At 48.0% G+C, this 24,125-nt stretch overlaps 1 protein-coding gene across 7 annotated transcripts in view; it reads left to right on the forward strand.

Moving 5' to 3' along the window:
- The window catches only part of ATP11C (ATPase phospholipid transporting 11C (ATP11C blood group)), a 56,627-nt gene that overhangs the window by 28,925 nt on the left and 3,577 nt on the right, over positions 1 to 24,125 (forward strand). Inside the window, exons 10-29 of one of the 7 annotated variants that reach the window (XM_080625031.1) lie at positions 411 to 492; positions 847 to 997; positions 1,756 to 1,953; positions 2,817 to 2,978; positions 3,171 to 3,328; positions 4,212 to 4,283; positions 5,071 to 5,144; positions 5,807 to 5,910; positions 6,490 to 6,671; positions 7,206 to 7,469; positions 8,186 to 8,360; positions 9,033 to 9,135; positions 10,710 to 10,855; positions 11,208 to 11,267; positions 12,297 to 12,424; positions 14,846 to 14,981; positions 16,417 to 16,482; positions 17,541 to 17,644; positions 19,072 to 19,225; positions 23,126 to 23,221. In XM_080625031.1, the coding sequence (XP_080481157.1) occupies positions 411 to 492; positions 847 to 997; positions 1,756 to 1,953; positions 2,817 to 2,978; positions 3,171 to 3,328; positions 4,212 to 4,283; positions 5,071 to 5,144; positions 5,807 to 5,910; positions 6,490 to 6,671; positions 7,206 to 7,469; positions 8,186 to 8,360; positions 9,033 to 9,135; positions 10,710 to 10,855; positions 11,208 to 11,267; positions 12,297 to 12,424; positions 14,846 to 14,981; positions 16,417 to 16,482; positions 17,541 to 17,644; positions 19,072 to 19,225; positions 23,126 to 23,218 (2,612 nt within the window). In that variant the 3' untranslated portion in view covers positions 23,219 to 23,221. Of the gene's footprint in view, positions 1 to 410; positions 493 to 846; positions 998 to 1,755; positions 1,954 to 2,816; positions 2,979 to 3,170; positions 3,329 to 4,211; positions 4,284 to 5,070; positions 5,145 to 5,806; positions 5,911 to 6,489; positions 6,672 to 7,205; positions 7,470 to 8,185; positions 8,361 to 9,032; positions 9,136 to 10,709; positions 10,856 to 11,207; positions 11,268 to 12,296; positions 12,425 to 14,845; positions 14,982 to 16,416; positions 16,483 to 17,540; positions 17,645 to 19,071; positions 19,226 to 23,125; positions 23,948 to 24,125 lie in introns of those variants that run through there. The other 6 variants (XM_080625030.1, XM_080625032.1, XR_013957581.1 and 3 more) reach the window with 6 other exon arrangements.

Raw genomic sequence — 24,125 nt, forward strand, 5'->3', positions numbered from 1 at the left:
TGCTGGTTGTATCTGCAGTGCTGCCAAGCTGTGCAGGTTGTGTTAATACACCTCAACAAGCTTTTCTTGTTGCCTGAGATGGGAAGAGCAGGGAATTGATCCCAAATCCTTTGCTGAGAATGTGCTAGGATCACAGTCCCAGACACTTGTGATTCAGGGTGATGCTGCTAGGGAAGTCTGATGGCTTTTCTGACTATATGTGATCCATAGGCTCCTGCTCAATGCTCTGGGATATACCCAGTTACATTACTTAGCAGCCTTGGGGATTCCTGTAGCTGAACAGTTCTTGTGTAATGCCCCTTTCTAAGACTTGAGTTTCATGTAGATGCTGGTGCCCCATACGTGTAAGTGCAAGCTGGGTCCATCCGGGGCTGCAAGTCCCTTATGAGCCCTGCTTTAATACCCTGTAGGAGTTGCAGTCTATACTGGAATGGAAACGAAAATGGCTTTGAACTACCAAGGGAAGTCTCAGAAACGATCTGCTGTAGAAAAGTGAGTATTTCTCATCTGCAAAAGATGGGTAAAGCATTTGGGTTCGGGTTTTAATGGATGATTTGTAGAGAAATAATCCCTTAATCTGCTGCCTTTTGTTTCGATGCTCTCTGATTGCGTAGAAAATCTGTGTGTTTGATTAAGTGTTATCTTTTAAGAAGCTGCATCACTTAATAGCTGTGTTATTTAAGAGAAACAAAGTTAAGAGATGTTAATATACATGAACTGACCCTGAATATCAAAAGCGCTTGTTCTGTAATTCCCTTCTTAAAAGGGAGTCTTGTTCCTGCTTCTTTGCATGGTTTTCTATATAAAAATAGCTGCAAGAACTGAAGGAAGAAACCTGTTTTTCAGATCTATCAACGCTTTCTTGATAGTGTATTTGTGCATCCTATTGAGCAAGGCCACTGTGTGCACCACTCTGAAGTATGTGTGGCAGAGTAATCCCTTTAATGATGAGCCTTGGTACAACGAAAAGACTAAAAAAGAGAGGGAGACGTTCAAGGTAAGGGGATTTGTGTTTCAGCACCTCCTCTGGCTTTATTTGAATGGGTTTATTTAGTGTGATAGTGTCTGTTGCCAGCCCAGTGAGTCCTGTGGCTGTTGTCTCCTTCTGTCTCTCCTGCTCTTTGTGTTTCTTTCCTGCCTCTCTCGTGCTTGTGCACTGCAATGCTTGCATGCAGCAAGGCAAAGCATAAATACTCTATATCATAGAAACACGGCAGCCAATTTAACGTGGATCCTTATCTGAACTCGAGCTATCTTTGAGCTTTGAGTGGGCAAACTTGAATTGAGGTCACATCAGCCAGCTTCCTCAACTTGCTGAGACACAGGCAGTCAAGCCTGAGTGAATGGAACTGTGTGGAAATTGGTTATTTGATGGATTATTGAGTAGGATTTACAGGGATGTCACTGCATCAGTTGTACCCTTGCTGTAGCTTGCTTCTTGTTCCTATTACTTGAGATCAGAATGAGCTTGTACTCTAGTGTATTTGGAGGGGAATATACTTGAATAAAATGTTGTTTGGTCACTGTTCAGTAGTGAGATGCACTCTTGTGTTCTACCCTTGTAGATCTGCAGAAGACAGTGAGATTTCTGCATCAAAGGAAGTTGGAATTTAGCTTTGTATCTTAGCTGTATTTTCAGGTTGTCTCTTTCCATTTAACCTTAGAGAAAAGCTCTCTAAACCCCCAGAGGTGTTGATGTGAACCACTCCTGAATGGGCACTAACTGCATCATCTTCTCCCTGTTTTCCATCGCAGGTCCTGCGGATGTTCACGGACTTCTTGTCATTTATGGTCCTCTTCAATTTCATTATCCCAGTCTCCATGTACGTTACGGTGGAGATGCAGAAGTTCTTGGGCTCCTTCTTCATCTCTTGGGACAAGGAGATGTATGATGAGGAAATAAAAGAGGGGGCCTTGGTGAACACCTCAGACTTGAACGAAGAGCTTGGGCAGGTGAGAACATGCTGTTTGCTCTGCTTGGGTGAAAACATCCTCCCTGATAGAACCTTTGTTGTAGCAGCCCTTTATGGTCCCCTCAGGGCAGAGCTTCAGCCGGTTTGGTGGCACTTTCCATTTAATGTGATTCCACTCGCTTCATGAAACGGATGAGGTTATAAATAGAGCATGAAAGAGCAGGAATTGGGTCATGTCAATTGTTTCCATATTGGGGAATATCGGGCACAGGGCTCTGCCTGTCGGGGTGGTTTTGCTTTCACTGCCTCAATTTGAAGATGAAAACCCTGATGTCTCTTCAAGGACTAATAAAAATTGCATGCCCAGAGAGATGTGCATGAGACAGCCCAGGCTTCCCTTTCCTTATCTGCATCAGGAGAGGCTGTGCGGAGGGTCTGTGTAGTGCCTCCAGCTTCTTGTTTGGCTTTAAACCCCATCAATAAGTATTTGGAGTAGCAATTACCTGATTTAAATCCAGCACCAAGGTGGAAAACCCCCAGAGGAGGCAGCAGATCTGCGGCAGCAGCTATAGAAGCACTAGGACCTATAGCAAAGGACCCACTAAAGAGGATGAGGGGAAAGAGATGATCGTGGAAATGGATTTCAGTCTTCAGGAGCTTCAGGCACCCGTGCAATGGGCTGGAGAACAAAAAGAAGCTGCTCTGAAGAGCAAAGTAGTAGAATACACAGTGGTGTAACTCCTATTGGGTGTGTTTTGGGAGGACCAGGTTAGGATAGCAGCAAAGTACTCCCCACCGTTGGCAAAGGAGCAGTAAAATGCCCCAGGCTTGCTGGTTTGGGGGGCTCCTTCCCTGGTGTGTGGGTCTGGGGTGCAGTGGGGCAGCCTGCTTGCTTGCTTTTAGGTGGAATATGTCTTCACGGACAAAACCGGGACCCTGACGGAGAACAGCATGGAGTTCATTGAGTGCTGCATCGATGGGCACAAGTACAAGGACTGCATTTCGGAGGTGGATGGCTTCTCTCAGACCGATGGACCCCTAAAGTACTATGGCAAAGCAGAAAAGGTAGGGAATGTGCTTGTTGATGGCTGTTAGGGGCTTGTGGTCGCCTCCTGGCTGGGTAAATACAGCCAAAAGAGCGGGTGCTGGTGATGTGGTTTTCAAGCGTGCACACACCAAGAGCACCACCAAGGGCTGTGAGGTGGGCTCAGTGCATGGTGTTAAGCTGGTAACAAGTTCTCCTTTCCTCCTGCCTAGAGCCGTGAGGAGCTGTTCCTGCGAGCCCTCTGCCTGTGCCACACTGTGCAGATCAAGGAAGCAGACCAAGTGGATGGGCTGATGGGGCAACCAGAGCGCAAATACACCTACATCTCCTCTTCTCCAGACGAGATTGCTTTGGTGAAAGGCGCGGAAAAGTAAGGATACGAAGGTGGTGGGGTGTTTCATTCCCTCTCTCTGGTGGAGGGAGCTGAGGGTTATATGAAGGAAATAGACCTCTTTTCCCAGTCAAGACCATAGTGCTCTATGGGAAGGTCATTGTGATACCAACACTGGGCCTGATCCTCAGCTCTGTGAAGCAGTGTGAGCCTGTGGGTTTAAATGAGCTCCCTGTAACAGGGATGCTCTGCAAAGGGTCTTCCCTGAGCAATTTCTTGGTGCTGCAGAGCCTGGCTGGGGCAGAGGCTCCTTTGCTGGAGCCCCATGGCCATGGGTTTTAACCCACAAGAAACAGAGAACAGTTACTGTGTGCATACTGCAGCCAACCTGCGTCCTTGGCTTGCAGTGGCAAGATAACAGGCTGGGTTGTTGTTATCAAACCCACACTGGAATCCTGCCAAAGATGCTCAAGGCCAGGTTGGACGGGGCTTTGATCAACCTGCTCTAGTGGAAGGTATCCCTACCCATGGCAGGGGTTTGGAACGGGATGAGCTTTAAGATCCACACCAACCCAAACCATTCTATGCTGTTACCAGCCCCTAGGTTTTAGACAGAGCCTGTTGCAGCCGTGTGTGCTTGCTTATGGCTTGTAAATCTGCTGGAGACCCATGGGGCTGCATCCAGAGGCTTTCAGCATCTGTGCACTGCAATGCCCAGCTCCCCAGGTCATGGGAGTGCTGCCAGCACATCATAGCAGGCTCTGCATGGAGCAAGCAAACTTCCAGTCAGGCTTTTTAGCTCAGGCTGCCTGACTTCATCGTTCTCCTCTGCTGTGCGGGAGGTGAAACGAGAACGTTGTGAATGTCCGACCTGTGCCAACGGGTGTTTTCAATGTTGTTCTGTCCTTTTGTTTATTGACAGGTATGGTTTCACTTTTCTAGGACTCGAAAATGATTTCATGAAAATCCGAAACCAAAAGAACGAAACTGAAATGTAAGTGCCGGGGGGGGAATGCTGCTGAGGAGCAGGGCTGCTTGTGCTGCACTGGCACCCACCCAGCCTACATCGAGTGTGGTCAACACAGCCAACCTGGCAAGGGCAAAGCTGTTCCTTTGTGAGCATGCTGACCTGCCCCAAAACTCACCTCCCTTTCACAGAGTGCAGCACAGCAAGGTGCGCAATGAAAGGTTTTGCTTGCAAAAAGCTGCTGCTGGCTTTTTAGTGGTGTCTGAGTTCAGGTCCCTTTAGTGCCTGCAGTGCTGTGCAAGTGGCTCCTGGGATACATGGAGTGGTTGCTGACCTTATGGGGCCTCACAGCAGGATGCTATAGCCCTGAACTTTGTGATGTGGCTCCCATCCCTGTCACTCTTTTCCCTTTCTGAGCTGATAATAGATTTCCCCCTGTGCTCACAGCTTGGGGGGCATCCGAGGATCACTGAGCTAATCCAGGCACTTCCTGAGACCTTGCCTTCCCAAGCAAGTTTCACTTCTTGCTACCCTTATGGTGAAACTCCTTACTTGAATGTTGGAGGCAGTGTCTTTGTCTGCAGTACACGGTGCTGCAGCCTGGGCTCAGTGCACTGCTGGGCACCAGCACCCTCAGCCCCATGTTCAGAGCAGCACCGGAGGGGTTTTTACTCCACTTTCTTGTGCAGTAGCTGTAAAAAGCACGTTGCCTAGTGTAGGGTGTATTGGTTTCTGCAGCAAAACTCAGTGTTTTTATGTCTTAAATAGCTGGTTTTCTTCTACTGAGTCTAAGCTGCTTTATTTTCTTCTGAAGGTACCAGCTTCTCCATGTGTTGAACTTCGATCCTGTCCGTCGCCGTATGAGCGTCATTGTGAGAACCACCACAGGTACAGTTAAAATGCATTTCTGGACTCATACATGTGTGCAAATATAGAACACATCCTTTACTGCTGTAACCCAGAGGCAAAGCTGTGAGGTTTTCTAAGCTGCTCTAAGTTCTGTAGTGGGTCTGGTTGGGATAGAGTTGATTTTCTCCATAGCTGCCATTGAGCACCAGCAGCAGATGAGGGGGGGAGACAGAGATGGAGAGAATGACCTATGGGAAGCTGCTGCTGGATTTGTTCCAGCCTGAAAGTACAAATACATGGGGGGAGAAGTGAGACTGATCCCCTAAGTAGGGTGGGATTTCATGGGGATAGGAGACAGAAACTCAGAGGTCACCATCCATCTCAAGTGTCAGGCCCAAAAGGTTATAGGATGCTGGGTTTATCCTCCCCAGAAGGGTTGCCAGAGTTTCTAAATAGGAAAAACTAAACTGCTATGTGCAGCCTGTTGAAGAAAGCTTGCTCAGAGGCTGAAGGGGCACCCCATGTCCAGCCTGAGGGCACGAAGACTTTGCACATGTTAGTGTGAGGCCACTGGGCTTCCAGCAGTTCTGCCTTTAGTCCTGCCAGATTTCCTCCCTCTGCATCACTTGCTGGAGCTATTGAAGCTGTGAAGTCTCTCTGCAGCGTGTGATGGCTATAAACTATTTATAATTTGCTTTCAGGGAAGTTGCTTCTCTTCTGTAAAGGAGCAGACTCCTCTATTTTTCCAAGGGTGCAGCAAGAAGAAATCCAACAAACAAAAGTCCACGTGGACCGCAATGCTATGGTGAGCACGTGGATGGAATTTGGCTGGCTCCTGGGGTCAGGAAAGCCTTATTCCAAACATAGGGATGTGGCCTTGCTTTGGAGGGAAGTGTTGAAAATGCAGGCATCACTTCACATTGGTTTGAAGCCAGGCTTTTTTCCTTTTCTGTTTCGTTGGCTTCCACCTTTAGTCGAGCTTTGGTTTACTTATATGGTCTCCATCACGGTTGTGTCCAAGCATCTCCCATGCCAGTTAAAAATAGACATCACAAGAGCAGGCTGTTTACTGTGGGGAGAGAAGTGCCTGGTCCCAGTCGTGGTCCCTGCTCTCCCTGCTGGATGCACGCTCTCAGCACTGGTCCTTCTCTCTGCCTTATTAGATGCACATAATAATCATAACCAAGGTTACTCTGATAGGGAGAAGTTACTGTATAAACACAGAGAAATTGGTCTTTTAAGCCAACAAATTGTCATTGCTGTCAGGGTCAGTCCTGCCAGGAAGCGCTGATGGTGGAGAAAAGCACTAACCCTCAAGTGGGGAGTGGAGAAAACCTGCTTTTAGAGCACTTGTCCACTTTATTTTCCCTCTTTCCCCTACCAGGATGGCTACAGAACGCTGTGCGTGGCCTTCAAAGAACTCACTCAAAAGGAGTATGACAAAATAGACAAACAACTGAATGAAGCGAAGATGGCTCTGCAGGACAGGGAGGAAAAGATGGCAAAGGTTTTTGAAGACACAGAAGCAGACATGCACTTGATTGGGGCTACAGCTGTAGAAGACAGGTAAAGAGGTGACCATCACCACCAGCACTGTGGTATCTGTGGGTTCTCCCTGCCTCACTGTGGTGGAGCTGAGCATCCAGGCAGATGCTGGAAGTGTCCAGGACAATTAATTACTCCATGGCACAACCATTCCACAGTGCCCTAGTTGCTAAAATTGGCTGGTGTAGTAAGAATTAGGATTTATTAATGAAACTACGGAAGTACTCGAGCTTCTAGAGGGTGAATTAAGCACGCAGCGTTAATTTGCACATCAAAACAGATCCCGTTTCTCTTGCAGATGTAGTAACTGCATGTGTAAATTAAACTCTTACTCTTGACTTGAGGTCTGGCAGTGTAAAGCAGTGATTGCTTCTTTTGGCTGCAAATAACAGCTTGGGATTGCTGACTTCTAATCCTTATTCCTATGGCAGTGGTCTCTCCAGCACAGGGGATAATCAACCAGCTTGTCTCGAGCTGGTGTTTCCTCCCTGCAGAATAAGGGTTCTGTGGATGCAGCAAGGCCCAGCCCATGAAGTGATGCTTTTCTTCTCGCAGGCTGCAGGAGCAGTTGGCAGAGACGATTGAAGCCCTGCACGCAGCTGGCATGAAGGTCTGGGTGCTGACAGGAGACAAGATGGAAACTGCCAAGTCCACGTGCTACGCCTGCAGGCTCTTCCAGACCAGCACCGAGCTGCTGGAGCTGACGGCGAGGACGGTGGGCGACAGCGAGAGGAAGGAGGATCGGCTCCATGAGCTGCTGATGGAGTACCACAAAAAGCTGATTCAGGATGTTCCCAAAAGCCGGGGGGGACTGAAGAGGTGAGTGAGCAAGAGGACCCGGTCCGTGTGTGTTTTGGGTGTGGATGCAAAGCCTGTAGAGAAATAGAACCATGTTATGGCCCTGGGGACTGGCTCCTTCACTCTGCTCATCATCTCTAGTAGTAGTTAGTTTTGAACTTAGTTACACAGTTCTGTTAGTAAAGGGTGTGTTAAATCCAAGCTTTTTAAGATTGCTAAGCCCCCTAAATGGGATGGGGAGAAGATTAATACAGAAGTGGTTTTGGAGCAGCTCTGCTCTGGAGCCAGGCTGAGAGAGCTGGGCTGGGGCAGCCTGGAGAAGAGAAGGCTCCTGAAGGGGAGACCTGAGAGCAGCTCCAGTGCCTAAAGGGGCTGCAGGAAACCTGGAGAGGGGCTTGGGACAAGGGCCTGTAGGGACAGGCCAAGGGGAATGGCTTGAACCTGCCCGAGGGGAGACTGAGATGAGCTCTTAGGCAGAAGCTCTTCCCTGTGAGGGTGCTGAGGCGCTGGCCCAGGGTGCCCAGAGAAGCTGTGGCTGCCCCATCCCTGGCAGTGTTCAAGGCCAGGTTGGACACAGGGGCTTGGAGCAAGCTGCTCCAGTGGAAGGAGTCCCTGCCCGTGGCAGGGGTTGGAACTGGATGGGCTTTGAGGTCCCTTCCAGCACAACCCATTCTATGATACAAGCAGTTAATTTCCTGAAGTCTGATTCTGTTTCAAACATGTTCCTTGCATTCCAGAAGCTGGACCTTGACCCAAGAGTATGGCCTGATTATAGATGGCTCAACACTGTCGCTGATACTGAACCCTTCTCAGGACTCCGGTTCTAGTAATTACAAGAGCATCTTTCTACAGATCTGCTTGAAGTGTGCTGCAGTCCTCTGCTGCCGGATGGCTCCCTTGCAGAAAGCACAGGTATTCACTCTGCTTTTAATGGGCTGAAGCACATCATTATGTGATGTGATGCATCTTTAATCCATCAGCTGGGGCTTGACCTGATCATGATCACCTAGGACTTCTACAGCCTTATGTGTAAGCCTCATCTGAACTTCGGAGTGTGATGGGAACACATCAGTCTTTCAAATGTGAATGTAAACCCTTTGTTTAATATGCCTGCAGGAAGCCACAAGCCCAAGCCAAGTAGAATTAAACAACCCCCTCTCTTCTTTTTCCCTTTCCAAATTCCTCAAGTGGAGTCCATGACATCCTCACACCAGCGGATAGGATCCAAGCCTGATAAGCAGCGTGTTTCTGCCCCCTTCCACACGGGAGGGTTTCCTGCCCCCTAGAATGCATGAGAAGTCCCATCTTTGGGAGAGCAGGGTCTGGCAGCAGGGAAGGGCAGGATGCTGCTGCCTGGCAGTTGTTTTTAAACGCTGTCCTTCATCCCTGTGCAGCTGGATCCTGGCTTTTGCTCTGGTTGGTGACTGAGAAGGAAGTAACAAGGAGGTTTATTGATGTGAACCCTCCTGGTGTTATTTTCCCTGGTTGGTTGTCCTGGGGGGCTCTTGCAAATGGGGCAGTTGGGGGTCTCTGGAGCCTTTTTAACTGAATGCTTGGTTTCTGCTCTGTCCTTTGTTGGTTTAGATCGTGCGGATGGTGAAGAACACCAAAGGGAGCCCAATAACGCTCTCCATAGGGGATGGTGCAAACGATGTCAGCATGATTCTGGAAGCACATGTTGGAATAGGTAAGACCCTCTGATAACACCCATCTGATGCCTAAGAGCTGTCTGCTGTTGACTGGGGCTCAGTCTGTTTCTGGTTGCACGTGGCTAAATTGATCCCACTGGAAAATGCAGGAAGTCTGCTGCTGTTTTCTTTGGAGCCAGGGTTGGCTGGATATGGTCATGTACTGCTCACCTTCAGTAGCATCACTCTCTTCATCAGTCAGAATTACAGATGGCCTTCAAAAACTGTACGGCCACATTGAAGGTGGTAAAGCTTGGTTGCTGCTCAGAGAATAAAGGCACAGGCAGCAGACTGATGGTGATTACTGTCAGTTGTGGCACAGGCAGTGCAATGAAAACATCAGGCTATATTAGGATAACTGGTCACAGCTGCCTGTAACTCCACTGTGCACCCACATGTGTTTCCTGGGGACTGATGCTCAGTTCTGTTGTATGACATTGAATCACAGGATACCTTTGTAATAAAGAAGGGTTGATGGAAGGGAAAGAGCAGCCTCTTTATTTGGGGCTGTGGGAAATGCCACAGTGCCCTCTAATGAATGAGATCCCAGGGCAGTTGGGTTGGATGTGGCTTTTGAGAGAACAAAACTGCCTTTCTTGAGCTCAGCTCTGTGGGTACATCTGGAACAACCAGGTGTGTGCTGTGAAGTAACCAGGCTGGGCGAGATACAGGCAAGCCCTGGGGAAACCAGTTCCTTATCTGTTACTGGGTTTGCTGAGATACGCCGCCCCACACTCTTCCATAGGAGCTCAGGCAGCTCAACCTAAATATAGCTTGAGAAAGTCCAGAGGGAGGGCTGAGTGGTGTGGAGCCAAAACCATGCTGAGGATTGCAGCACGTCAGTGTGTTACTCTGCTGGGGCATTGAGAGGGAAATACTGCCTTATGTCATGCCCGGAGACAGTGATGTGAACAAACCTAGTGGGTGGCATTGTCCAGATTAACCCTTTGCCATAGCATCTTCCCAGGTTGCAGTCCCTTAGGGATTACCCTATACCATAACATCACCCCAGATTCCAATACGTTAGGGATTAACCCTATACCACAGCATCAATCCAGATTCCAGTCCATTAGGGATTAACCCTATGCCACAGCATCAATCCAGATTCCAGTACATTAGGGATTAACCTATACCGCGGCATCAGTCCAGATTCCAGTCCCTTAGGGATCATCTCTATACTATGGCATCAGTCCAGATTCCAGTCCCTTAAGGGTTATCCCTATACTGTAGCATCAGTCCAGATTCTAGTCCCTTTTAAGGATCGTCTCTATATCATGGCATCAGTCCAGATTCCAGTCCCTTAAGGATTATCCTTATACCATAGCATTAGTCCAGATTCCAGTCCATTAGGGATTAACCCTATACCATAGCATCAGTCCAGATTCCAGTCCCTTAAGGATTATTCCTATACCATAGCATCAGTTCAGATTCCAGTCCCTTAAGGATCATCTCTATACCATAGCCTCAGTCCAGATTCCAGTCCCTTAGAGATTAACCCTATACTGTAACATTAGTCCTGATTCCAGGGACTTACCCTTTAGGGATTAACTGCTTGCCATGCTTCTGTCTCCAGGTATAAAAGGCAAAGAAGGACGTCAGGCTTCCAGAAACAGTGACTATGCTGTGCCAAAGTTTAAGCATTTAAGAAAATTGCTACTAGCACATGGGCATTTATACTATGTGAGAATTGCACACCTTGTACAGTATTTCTTCTATAAGGTAAGGATGTGTGTGCAGTTTATGCCTTTGCTTATGCTATGGATTACTTCAATAATAGAAACAAATAATAAACAGGATCATCTGTAGCTCTGTTTTCCTTCCCTGGATCAGGACATGTCTCTGCCATGTGCCTGTCAATTGGAACTAGTGCTTACAGGGGAATGTGAGCATGGTTTTCTTCTGCAGATACTAACTGCTCCTTGGGTTAGTTTTGTGCTTGGTAGAAAACAGTGCCCCAGGTTGTCTGGTAGTGTTATGTCAGGCACTAGTGGTTGGTAATAGGAACAATTGTTTGGATTTAGACTGAGAAGTCCTCACTTCACTGCTCACTGCTTGTCCTTTGTTTCCCCAGAACCTCTGCTTCATTTTGCCGCAGTTTTTATACCAGTTCTTCTGTGGATTCTCACAGCAGGTAACTTCCAGTGATGTGTCTGTAGAGCCAGGATAAAAAGCAAGCGGTGCAATGAGGTGTCCTAGCAGAGACTTGGCTTATAGCACCCTCTCCCTTCCTCACCTTGCTGTAGAGGACAGTAGGAACCGACCTGATTGCTAAATGCTGTTATCTAAAGCATAATATGTTTGAGACCCATAGCTGAAAAGAAAGAAATCTGCTTTCTTTCCTTTCCCATCCACCACCGAGGAACACAGATAAGTAATGAGAGAGGGGTTTAGCTAGTTTGTCACCACCCGATTTTGCTGCTTCTGCTTCTCTTAAATGAAGCAGTTTTCAAAGAAGCCCTGATTTGTTTCCCTGTGCTGCATTTCCCTGCATTGAAAGTGTCTCTTTGAAGGCAGAACAGCTCATTCTTTTGTGACAGCCTTTAAAAAGAGACATCCCAAGTGTCATCACTTGCTTAGTCCAAGTGAGCATCAGAGGGACAGATGGGTGTGGAGAGTGGGTTCACATGCTTGGAGATGAGAGCTTTGGCCTTTGTGTCAGCTTAATGGGCTTGTGTGTCTGTTTGGGCTCCGAAGCAATGGCGAGGAGGAGTAAATGAGATAATTCTCTGCTTCTCTTGGCAGAAGCACTTGCCTTTTTTTCTCCCCTCTTTAAAAGAAGAAGCTGTAGTTCCTGTAAACCAGTCTAGCCTTTAGGGAGTCACAGGAGACATCAAGTGTATTAAAATAGAACCAGCAGCACAAGAGCAGCCATGGGAAAGCTGTCATAGGGGCTGTTGAATCATGGTTTTGTGGAGAATGGGCTGGAGATGAGACCAGCCAGTTACAAACTTCCTGGCAATGGGAGCAGGGTCCTGGCCATGCAGCTTGCATTGCATGGAGCATGACCCCTGTCAAATGAAACCATCCCATGTGGCTGTGAAAAAGAGATGAATCTGTAGGGGTACATACAGAGGCAATAGCTTGAAAGTTTAAATCTCTTTGTGGGAAGACTTCTAAAGTGGAATTTCTGTCTCATTTGACCCTTTCTTCCTCTTTCAAGCCACTGTACGATGCTGCTTATCTTACCATGTACAACATCTGCTTCACATCACTACCCATCCTGGCTTACAGCCTCCTGGAGCAGCACATCAGCATCGACACGCTGACCTCGGATCCTCAGCTCTATATGTAAGTAGCACTGGACTGGGTAAGCCTGTGCACAGCTTGGTTAACCATGATTTAAGTTGTGTTGGTGCAGGAGTGTGAGCAAGTGTCAGCACTTGTGTTGGTGATGGGGTCACCATGAACTGCAGAAAAGGCTGTTTCTGTCCCTGCTGGCTCCGTGTTAGAGCTGAGCAATGTCCTGTTTACTGCCTATTTCTACTTATTTTGCTGTCTTAACAGTATTTGGTCTGGCCAACTGCACTGCTGTGTCTCTGTAAGAAAAATAAACTGTAGGTGGAATTCTTCATCCATAGGAAAAATCAATCTGCAAGTATGGCCAAGACCATCCATTCACCTTAGCTTTGGGCCAGGCAGCGTGAGCCAAGCCCATTATAAAGCATGTAATGGATGGAGGGAAGATCTAGCTTTCAAGGGGAAAAAAGGTCCTTTCGTTTTGAGAAAGACAAATGTTTCTGAAGCCCAGATCAGGCAGGTAGTTTCTCAGCTTGTCTAAATGGATATCATCCCCCAGGCTTCCCCTCCAAAGGGCAAATCCCCAGATCAGAGCCTGTTACCAGGGAATTCTGCCCTTTGATCCACACACTCAGAGTTTTCTGCTGCATTGCCCAGGAAAAGGGCAGTTTAAGAGGAGACAGTCTCTCTCTGCTTTGCTGGTTGCTTTCTCCCCTTCCTTGGTTGCGGTGGGGAGAGGATCCAACCCCCCATGGAAACAGAGATGCTTCCCGTCTTCCTCCCACCCTTGCCCCTGTACTCACGCTTGGGTGCAGCCCTTCAGGAAGGAGTAAGGAAGATGTTTTTTTTGGGGAAGGCCCTGTTCATGCATCCTTGTTGCTAATTCCCTTGATGGGTAGCAAGCACAGGTTGGGACTGCTTTGGCCACTGCCCTATGCAAGCCCTGTCACCATCATACGATGCTCCTCAGCATGAAGGAGCTGTGTGTGGCAGGACCATGGCCAAGCCAAGAGTGATGCCTTTGCAGGGTCAGCATGGGGAATCAGACATCATGCAACCTAAAGGCGTTGTGTGGATGTTGCTTTAGGTATGGAAAAATCAGAATGCAACAAGCACTGTGAAGGTAGGAAGGGGCTTGGGTGCTTTTGAAGTGAGTGCTCAGATCCATGATTGATTAGACCTCCGCGTTCCTCCACTTGTATGGCAAAGTGCCACCTCTTGTATCTTTAAATAGGTAATTGAATATAGTGTGGCATAGACCAATAACAACAACCCCATGCATTGGGCTGATGACTGATCTCTGCGGTCTGTTCATTGAGGGAAAGCATGAATTGTGCAGGCAGGTAGCTGTAGGTTGAATAGTCATGCCTATGTATGTGCTGCTAAATGCAGGACTGCTGCTGTGTGCAGTGCTGAGCTGCTGCACTGCAGATCTCTAGTCTGAGGGGCTGTAAAAGCCTGTTTACGATGAGCACCGCAGGACTTCAGTGTGAATGCAAAACAGAGCTCACAGAGGGACGTATTTTCTCTCCTTGTAGTAAAAAAGCCCCACTTACAGTCTGGTTTATCCATGCTCCTTACTCATGCCCAGATTGTGGTAGGCTAGAGCATTGTTGCTGCATCATCATGCACAGGATTCAGTAGGGGTCTGGTTTAGAAACTGCAGTTTTAGGAGCCCAGCACCACACCGGTTTGCAAGGTGCATCTTGCTGAGAATCCATCTATTGCTTTAACAGTTAAGGGTTAAAATGAGAAAAGAATGGGGACTTTTGGTGCTTTTCTCCCCCCATCAATCTTCAGATTTTAAGGAAGGTAATCTGAAAAGATAGTGATGCAGGAAACTTTGACTCCCTCCTGCCCTGATAGCTGCCCCCGCTCCCTGGGCTCTGCCTGTGGTCCATGCACAGCTCTGCCCATCGCGCATCCCTTTGCTGCTGCCGCCTCTGTGCCAGATCTCATCCGTACGATATTCCAAGCCTCCTGCTACAGCCCCCGTGTTAAAAACACCCTCCAAACGATTCAGGAGGTTATTTTCAGCTTGTGCAGAAAGGCACCGCTTCCAGGAATGGGCTTTGCAGAGCTTTTCTCAACCAGGGAGTTGGTGCTTTCAGCAAAAAGAGGGCAGCACACGATGATTCGCTGCATCCCATATGGCTGCTCTGGTTTTGAAACTGAGCAGTTGATATCAGCCACTGTGCGTGGTGCAGGGGGTGTGGGAGAGGCTCAGGATGGTGTTAGAGCTGTTCACTTTGGGCTGGGTTTTGTTTTGATAAGGAGAAAATACGCTGAACCTCATACGGTTACTTGTGACCAGCAGCTGCTTATAGCAAACATCTATGGCAGGTGTTTGTGTTTCACCTCCTTGTCCCCTACAGCAAGGGCTTGCTCCAGAGCTGATCTCCTGGCTGCAAAGGGCTTTACAGCACATCCTGAACGTGATGGTGATGTTCTCATTGCTCCCTCTTTTGGCAGGAAGGTTTCTGATAATGCCATGCTGCAGTGGAGGCCGTTCCTGTACTGGACCTTTCTGGGCGCCTTTGAAGGACTCGTGTTTTTCTTTGGGGTTTATTTTCTTTTCCAAAACTCATCGTTGGAAGATAATGGGAAGGTAATTCCACCAAAACACACCCAAAAGGGAGAGCGATGACTGCTGCTTCTGTGCCCTGCCCCTCTATACGCCTGGCAGGGAATAGCTACACGCTTAATCTGTGCGGTGCGTCTCGAGTCTTGTCCGACGGCGTAGCCTTGCTTATGGTGTGATTCTGCAGCAAATGCTTGAGATGAAACGTTTCCCAAATCGCCATGGAAACAGGGCAGAGCTGGTTAAACTCGCTAGGTAAAAGAACCAAGTCTCACACACAGCTTTATTCCAACCCAGTGAGCTCTGCACAGCCTATTCCATGGTTCCATGTGATGCCAGGCGATGGCCCAGGGCAGGAGCAGGTTAAAAAGAAGCTGAATTTCTCTTCTTTTCCCTTTTTTCTTTGTTTCTTTTCATTCTGCTGGTTCACTGAGTACAGAGCCAAGCCCTGGTGCAGATGTGGTGGCCTGGGCTGTCTCAGGACCCTTTCCCCACGGGGGTATGCAGTGTGTTACCCATCTCCATCGATGGGAAGCCTCTTTCCACCATCACTTCTGACCCTGGAGAACACCTTAGACTTTTTTAGCAGCAAACACTTGGAAAAATGCTGATGAAATTTATGTGTCTGCATATGTCGCATCAATGCCAGCATTTATAGCCCCAGCTACATGCAATCAAGCCCCTGTATTGTAGATTCAGTGCTTTTCTGTATTTATAGCCATTCAGGTTGTATTTACTAGAACACAAAGCACTGACTTGTTCTGCAAACGCCTTCAGAGGTCAAGTCTGTGTGGCTTTAAAAGAAGCTGTGTGGTTATGTCCTGTTCTGTAAACACTTCTGCCTGTGAGAACTGCTACCAGCAATTGTTCATGGTATCCATGTCTGGTTGATTGACTCCTTTTTCGCTCCTATTGACTTTAATTTTGTTGCATTGTTTGGAAGCTTTTACATTTCACTTTCTGTTTTGATGTATGCATTCAGGTCTTGACAGCCTTTGGTAAGCATCCCTCCCATTCATTGCCATCATTTGGATTCATAGACAGTATCTGCTTTTCTTTTGTTATGCGTAGTCGCTAGTTACCTGCAACCCAAGCCAGATGGCAAAATACACACTTGGTGCCTTCTGCAAACTGAGATGATGAGCAGAGGTGTTGCAAGAAAGCAGAAACTGAGTAAATTACCAAGAGATCATGACATACAGGTGGTCTAATGACTTGTATCGACATTGCTGTTAGTAGGAGGTTGTACCTGTCACCATCCCAGCTCTGGGTCCTCCGTCTGTGTGGCACTGCATGGCACAGGGTAGAGTAGCAGTAGCAATCGCCTCTCTGAGCATCAACACCCCATAGTAGTTGCTCCATCCTGTCCGGTCCCTGCTTGCACCCCCGTCCTCATCATTGTTGCTGTGCCTCTCCAAGGAGATGGCTGCAGACGCCTGTGGCAATGTAACGTGTTTTCCAGGTTTTTGGGAATTGGACCTTTGGGACGATTGTTTTCACTGTGCTGGTGTTCACCGTCACGCTGAAGGTGAGGATCTGCCTGCCTTCTGCAGGCAGTTGTGGTAATTTTCCAATGCATGTTGGATGTGCTGTCAAATCGTGCAGGAAATGTGTTGAAGGTGAAGTTTCCACCACACCTAAATCTTCTCTTCCGTAGAGGCAGAACTTCCTTATTGACCATTTGTGTAGCCTGTGGTCTGTATTCCTGGGCTGTACTAGCCTAAAGTATTTATGTCTTAGTTAAACTATTATCCCATTATTTGACCTCTTTTGAGAGCTTCAGTTGGTTCTGGTTGATTTCTCCCCACACTTTTACCCCTTGGCATTCAGTTCAAGCAAGAGAGCAGCAATAAAGACCTTGTGTTTGTTCACATTGTTTCAGAGATGGCTTAAACAAACACCAGAAGGATCACAGAAGCACATCTGTCAAATAACAGCGGCAAATCTGCTTTGTTTCCTAGAGCATTCCAGAAGGAACAGTTTGCATAAGACCTTACAAAAGGTCTTTTATGTTTGGTTCAGGACAGCAGGTGGTGGCAGGAGGCCATTACAGACCCTGTAACCTTTAGACATCTCTGCCCTGTCACAGCAGAGGTTGTATCAGATTTATCCTATTAAAAAGTGTCAGTTATAATTAGGACCTCTCTGGTGCCCTGTTGATGTTGTGCCAATCTGTATTGAAAATACCTGCACTAATGACAGGGGAGACTGAGATGAGCTCTTAGGCAGAAGCTCTTCCCTATGAGGGTGCTGAGGCGCTGGCACAGGGTGCCCAGAGAAGCTGTGGCTGCCCCATCCCTGGCAGTGTTCAAGGCCAGGTTGGACACAGGGGCTTGGAGCAACCTGCTCTAGGGGAAGGTGTCCCTGCCCGTGGCAGGGGTTGGAGCTGGAGGAGCTTTAAGCTCCCTTCCAACACAAATCAGGCTGGGGTGCTGTGATTCTGTGTTCTCTGGTGCACGTGTACCGAGATGGCTCTTTGGAGAACCTTCAACCTTAATGTGAAACCAGCCTGAGATATCATATAAATACAATGAGATGTGCTCTGCATGTAACGCCTGTTCTCTGTCTCTCTTGATACTCACACAGCTAGCACTAGATACCCGATTCTGGACGTGGATGAACCACTTTGTGATCTGGGGCTCCCTTGCCTTCTATGTGTTTTTCTCATTCTTCTGGGGAGGAGTCATTTGGCAAGTATCTGTTCCTCTTTCCCTGGTGCTTTCCTAGGGGAATGCCCAGCACTGGCTTTATAGGAGTCATGGCTGCAGCATCCCCTCATTTGGGTTATCCAGTGCTTTATGGATGTCAGGGTGTGTGCAGCCATGCTCCTTTCTCTTCTGGGAAGGGAAAGAATGGTATCTCCATCCAATTCCCACTAGAAGCTGGTGCTGGTGGAGGGCTGTTGCATGATGAGATGTGCTGCAGGAGGTCTGTCAGCCTGAAAGCAGATAAAGCCCTGGTTGTCATTGAGGTGCTGGCCTTTGGCAAGAGGTGGTTTGCTTTTCTGCCTTTGAGGTCATTTCTGGTGCTGAGGCCCGTGTCCTTCGTTGGGAGGTTTTGGGATAAATGTTTCAGGATCTGTTTGTGCGTGTAGATGGGAATGAAAGGAAGAATGGATGGTAGATACAGAAGGGAAGGAGCAGATGAAGCAGATTCAGAGCAAGAGGACCCAGCACTCTGGGGCAGCTTAAGTGGGAGAAAATAAGCAGGATAAAAGCACAGATCCTGCTGCTGAAATCCTGGATCCGATGAGGAGAAGGAATTCTCATTGATTTGAGTGTAACCAGGATTTTAGTCTTCGTGTCTTGCAAAAGCAGGAAAGCAAATATAACATTATAAATACTATTAACTTCCTGTTTTCCATGCTGGAATTAGATGTTCATGTTGACATTCACAGTAGAGAGCATTTCCCATTTTACACCTTTGCTTTTCCATGGGCTGATCCCATGGGTTTTTGGCTAAATCCCTGATGCAGCAGCCTACTAATAAAGATGTGCAATTGATTTTAACAGTTAAATCGAGGGTCACAGGCTTTGTTTAACTCTTCAGCGTTCCCAACCAACAGATGCAGACCTGAGATCTAACCAGGTTTCTGTGCTGCTATGTGTGAGTGTTCCGCTGGTGTGTTTAACTCTCATAGCTCCGTATTTTGGAGTTCATGCACAGCACTGAGGAGCCTTCTCATCAGTTGTTTATGAGGCATTTTTCATAAGCATCTGTCAGTACCCCTCCATCATCAAGGGAAGGAAGAAACAGCAAGTAACCTGTGGGGACCAAGAGTCTCTGGATTCCCTCTATCAAAAGCAAACCAGAAGCTATAGCAATGCCCAAAGTTGAAATGAAATGATTTGGTTTTTGATAAGGGGAATGATTTCTCTTTCAGTGATAGCAGCAAAATTCAAACCCTTCCACACCCTGGAACAAAACAGATGTGGAAGATGCAGAAGGCATCATGTAAGGTGACTGGTAGAGGATGGGCAGTGTGTGTCTCTGCTGTACCCATCCCCATCTGAAAGGGAGGTGTTATTGCTAATAGTGTGATCCGAACCGGCTGCGATTCTGACCTTCTTGGGAAGCTTGTGTTAACCACAACGTATTTGTATCCTTTCTCTTTCAGGCCTTTCTTGAAGCAGCAAAGAATGTATTTTGTATTTGCCCACATGCTGACTTCAGTTTCCACGTGGCTGGCAATAATCCTCCTCATCTTTATCAGCCTTTTCCCAGAGATTCTTCTAATAGTTTTCAAAAGTATGAAAGAGAAGAACCATCAGGTAAGGAGCAAGGGGATGTATTTATTGCGCAGTACTTTTAGTCTTCAGCACCAGCTGAACCTGTAGCAGCACCGTGCGCCACTTGCGCCTCGAGGAAGGCTTTCTAGAGTCTCATCTCACTCTTTCACATGCCAGAAATGTCAGGAAGCTCATCTAAAAATACTGCCTATGTCTGTAGTGAGGAGAGACTCACTTTCCTTGGCTGCCTTCACTGGATGGGAACTGCTGTCTCTTGTGAAATACAGTGTCCCTTTCAAACCTGAACTGATCATCCAACCCCTCATATTGTGTCCTGCAGAAAAAGCTGTGTTTTATGTCAGAGAGCACACCCATGGTGTTGCCCTTGAGTCTGTCCTCGGGTGTTGGTGCAGGGGGATCAGGGTCAGGTCTTGTCATGTCTGCCCCCTCCCCTTAATAACCAAGGGCTTGTACTGTGCTAGCCTGCAATGAGAAGGTCTCCTTCAAAGCGGTCTGGTTCCTTAACAGCTCTCCTCTGCTGCTATAGAGGAGGAAGAGGGCTCATTTTAGCAGTGGAAGCCATCTCCTGCAAGTTGTTTTTGCCACTCCTGCAGATGGTGAATGCCAGCAGTGCCGGGCTCACCACTCACACCCTGCTGAGTCCTTCCCTTGCTCTCTGCTTGCCCAGTGGTGCTCAGCATCCCTGCAGCACTGCACTGTCACCCCAGCCATGCCGCCGCTGCTCCCTCTGCCTGCCCTCCCTCCTGCAGCCCCTCTTTCCCTGCAGCAGCAGCAGCAGCAAGCCCTGGTGCATTGCCATTGGGTTTCATGTCCTTACTGCTAGGGCAAGTTGAAGGGACAGAGGCCAGTACTGTTAGTGTGAGATAACCCCTGTGCTGACACCCAGCAGATGCTTTGGTGGTTCCTGGAAGGTAACCCAGACCAGCACTGTGGTGTCCACTAAGGGTGGCCATGTCCCAGCAGACCATGGGATGACCTTCCAAACACTGAGGTTTGAAATAGGCTTCTCCCGTTGAAACTCTTGTATGCTGTGAGGTTTCAGTGCACTTTCCTCACCTGGGATAACTTGTTATCTTGGGTCCTTATTATAAATGATAATAGAATAAGACTGATTTGTTTTGGAAGGGACATCAAAGCTCCTCCAGCTCCAGCCCCTGCCACGGGCAGGGACCCCTTCCACTGGAGCAGCTTGCTCCAAGCCCCTGTGTCCAACCTGGCCTTGAGCACTGCCAGGGATGGGGCAGCCACAGCTTCTCTGGGCACCCTGTGCCAGCGCCTCAGCACCCTCACAGGGAAGAGCTTCTGCCTAAGAGCTCATCTCAGTCTCCCCTCGGGCAGGTTAAAGCCATTCCCCTTGGCCTGTCCCTACAGGCCCTTGTCCCAAGCCCCTCTCCAGGTTTCCTGCAGCCCCTTTAGGCACTGGAGCTGCTCTCAGGTCTCCCCAGTGCCTTCTCCAGGCTGCCCCAGCCCAGCTCTCAGCCCTCTCAGCCTGATGATAATCTCAATTTAAAAAGCCTCCAATGAAGTAGTGAAGGTTTTCCTCTCCCATAATGTTCAAGTACAAGTTTGGCCCAGTGTCAGTGAATTAAGACGTATCTGCAAGACAAAACCCCCCTCAAACCATTCAAGCTGAAAGTGATAGAGATGGCTGAAGAAGTGTGGTTGAATTCTTTGAGGCTCCATGTAATTTCCTCCCATTAAATATGATTTAGTAGTTTCCAGCTTGACACCCCTATTGAATAGGCTGGGAGTGAATTGAGGAGGGTGACCTGGAAGGGTGACCCGAGGGTTTCTGAGCCCAGATCAACTCCCTTAAGAGGAAGAGGAGGAACAGCCTTCAGCTCTTGGCCAGGGGATCCATTCCCTTGTGCAATGCTTGCTTTCAGGAGTCCTTTAGATGTGTTAAAAAAGGCTCTTGTGAAATGATTCAGCAAAGCAAAGTATGTGTCAACCAGACAAGTCTCTTCATATGTGCATTCCAAACTAAGCACGGGCTGAGCCGTATTTAAATGTACATTTTGAGCTTTGGAAGATGCCTGCAGCAAATACCAGTTCTAGATGGCTGTGTCAGTGGTCAGGCACCAAAGTCAGTCCCTTCATTTGTAAAGGCATCTAAGACCAGGTTAGATGGTTTCAAATCAAGACCCTTCATGAATATCCTAACATTTAATATTGGGGATCAGTTTCCCATGGGGAGAATTAAAGGACAAACAGGATGAGGGATGTTATTTAGGTGCCTGAACCCCCAAGTTGGCAGCCGAGGGTCCCCTTTGGAATGGGAGGATGGAGTTGAAGCCGGGTCAATGGGTATTTGCCCTTAACTCAATGGGATAGGGATCCACCCCAAGTTCCCTATAACAGCGCATTGGCTCTGCTCAGTCTTTATTACACTTCCTGTGTGGAAATGTGTTTTCCTTTTGTTTTCCTTTCTTTATCCTGTTTTACTGCATTTGTGTTTGCCTCAGTTTCTGCCTTTCTTGTACTGCAATTTTCTGTCTTTTGTGCTGTTGTGAACCAGGTAACGAAGCGCCTTCCTTCCTCAGGAACATCCACTATCTTCATGCTTTCTCAAACTTCCAGCAATCACAGCTTTTCTTGGAGTGAATAAGGTGATTTCCTTTCTGAGTCACTATGTGTTGCTTGCTCTACTGCTTTTTTTCCTAACGCCTAACTCCTGGAAACCTATGTTTAGATTTGCTCACCCAGCAAAACCTTGCTTTCCCTTCTCCTTTTGCTTTAATTTAGATCTTTTGCTTTAATACTTAGTCTGTCTCTTCCCCTTCAGTCTCCAGCTGCACCTCAGGTGGATGAGCTGATTGTGCTTGGGATGTCCAAGTGAGGTGGATGCAGCCAATGCTGATTCACTCTTCCCAGCTGTAGTTTTGTGGTTTAGTGGACTAGATACAAGCAACTGTAAAGCATTGGACAAGGTGGATTTGACTTTGATGGTCCTCTGGATGATTTGGCAAACAGCTCAGCATTGTTTGATACAGGAGGAGGTCCCAAAGTGCCCATCTTGCTCCATGCATCATGGAACCCCAGCCTGGTTTGTGTTGGAAGGGACCTCAAAGCTTATCCAGTCCCAACCTCTGCCACGGGCAGGGACCCCTTCCACTAGAGCAGCTTGCTCCAAGCCCCTGTGTCCAACCTGGCCTTGAACACTGCCAGGGATGGGGCAGCCACAGCTTCTCTGGGCACCCTGTGCCAGCGCCTCAGCACCCTCACAGGGAAGAGCTTCTGCCTAAGAGCTCATCTCAGTCTCCCCTCGGGCAGGTTAAAGCCATTCCCCTTGGCCTGTCCCTACAGGCCCTTGTCCCAAGCCCCTCTCCAGGTTTCCTGCAGCCCCTTCAGGCACTGGAGCTGCTCTCAGGTCTCCCCTTCAGGAGCCTTCTCTTCTCCAGGCTGCCCCAGCCCAGCTCTCTCAGCCTGGCTCCAGAGCAGAGGTACCACTTGTTAGCACTACCGTTGTTTGTCCAAGTGAATAAGCTGCTGTACTCGACCCTTACAACAAGGGATTGTCTCAGACTTGCTGACCATGGGGATGGTGGGGCTACCCCCCAGCACAGGGCCTGGAGTCCATGTCTCAAGCATTTGGTTTCAGTGCAGATCTCCAGTATTGCTCACTGTCTTAATATGCCAGTTACGTGCAGATCACGGGTGGTTTCCTCCTCCCTCAAAAGCACTTGTAGCATAAACCTCACCCAAAGGTGACCATTTCAGGGCTACTTTCTGAACACCCTCTGTGCCTCCTGCGCTGCAGAACCCAGCCAGTATTAGTAACCATGGTATTCAGGGTGTGTGTATTGCTCCATCCCGTAGGATGTGACTTAGCTGTCAAATGATGTGTGAATTGTATAGTTTGACCATTAGGCAGGGGTGTGTGTTTCATGTTCTATAAGTCTCTTTGCCTCGCTGTTGCAGAGCAGCAGGAAGGCACGTGATTCAGTGTCGGCCAGACCTTCTCTCAGACCACTTCTTTTCAGAACATTCTCAGATGAGTCTAATGTGTTGTAACAGGTACCCTATCCGAAGGAGTTGGGATGGTTTTCAAAGGCATCGATTAACCAACTGTAACCTCCCCAGATCAATTAAACTGTGGTTCTTGTAATCCTCTTGGCTATCGGTGTGGGGCAGCTGTCCTCGTGGAACAGAGATGCAATGCTTGGGATGCATTTTAATGTGGGGATGTTGTGCTGTCCAACCTCTTCAGCATCCCGGATGTGCACAGGTCCTCTCACACTGAAATGTTTTGCAGTGTGTAAATAAAGCTCTCAATAGAACTGATATTTTAGTCTGATATTAACAGATAATTAAATGTGAGAATGCAGCCGGGGAATCCTGACTATAATCCTGGTTATAAAAGCTAACACTGGTGTATTTACAGTGAAGCATTCAAATGTCAGCTATTAAAATGATTCCAATATTGCATCTGAATGGTATCAAACCCCCTTTTTCTAGGGTGCATGCTCTGTCAGATAGAAATAAATACGTTTTAATTCATCTGCATAGATTGATACTAAACCACGTGTACTTGTCTATGTCAATGTATGCCTCAGTGTCTGTATGTACATACGCACACAGAGAGCATCCTGGTACAAGTTGATTGGAAACATCGTAGTAAGCTGGTAGCAGGGTAAAACACTAAAAGTGCCTGATTGAATTCACACTTTTTAGGTGAAATATTATGTAGCTGCAGGCCTAAAACTGCAGGTTTGGTGCAAAGCTCTCCTGCAGCCACTTCAGAAGCCATCAGTGTAATCTGGCTGGCACAGAGAGCCAGGCTTGCCATGCCTCCGCTGCATCTGGCATGGATCCTGAGCAGTGCTCCCTCCCCACAGACGTTAGGTGGTGCTCTCCACTGCCTTATACTGGTGCGGGAGGTGGCTGGGCTGGGGCAGAATGGGAGGCAGGCTCCACTTTT

This window comes from Psittacula echo (assembly GCF_963264785.1).
Source record: "Psittacula echo genome assembly, chromosome: 8".
NCBI lineage: Eukaryota > Metazoa > Chordata > Aves > Psittaciformes > Psittacidae > Psittacula > Psittacula echo.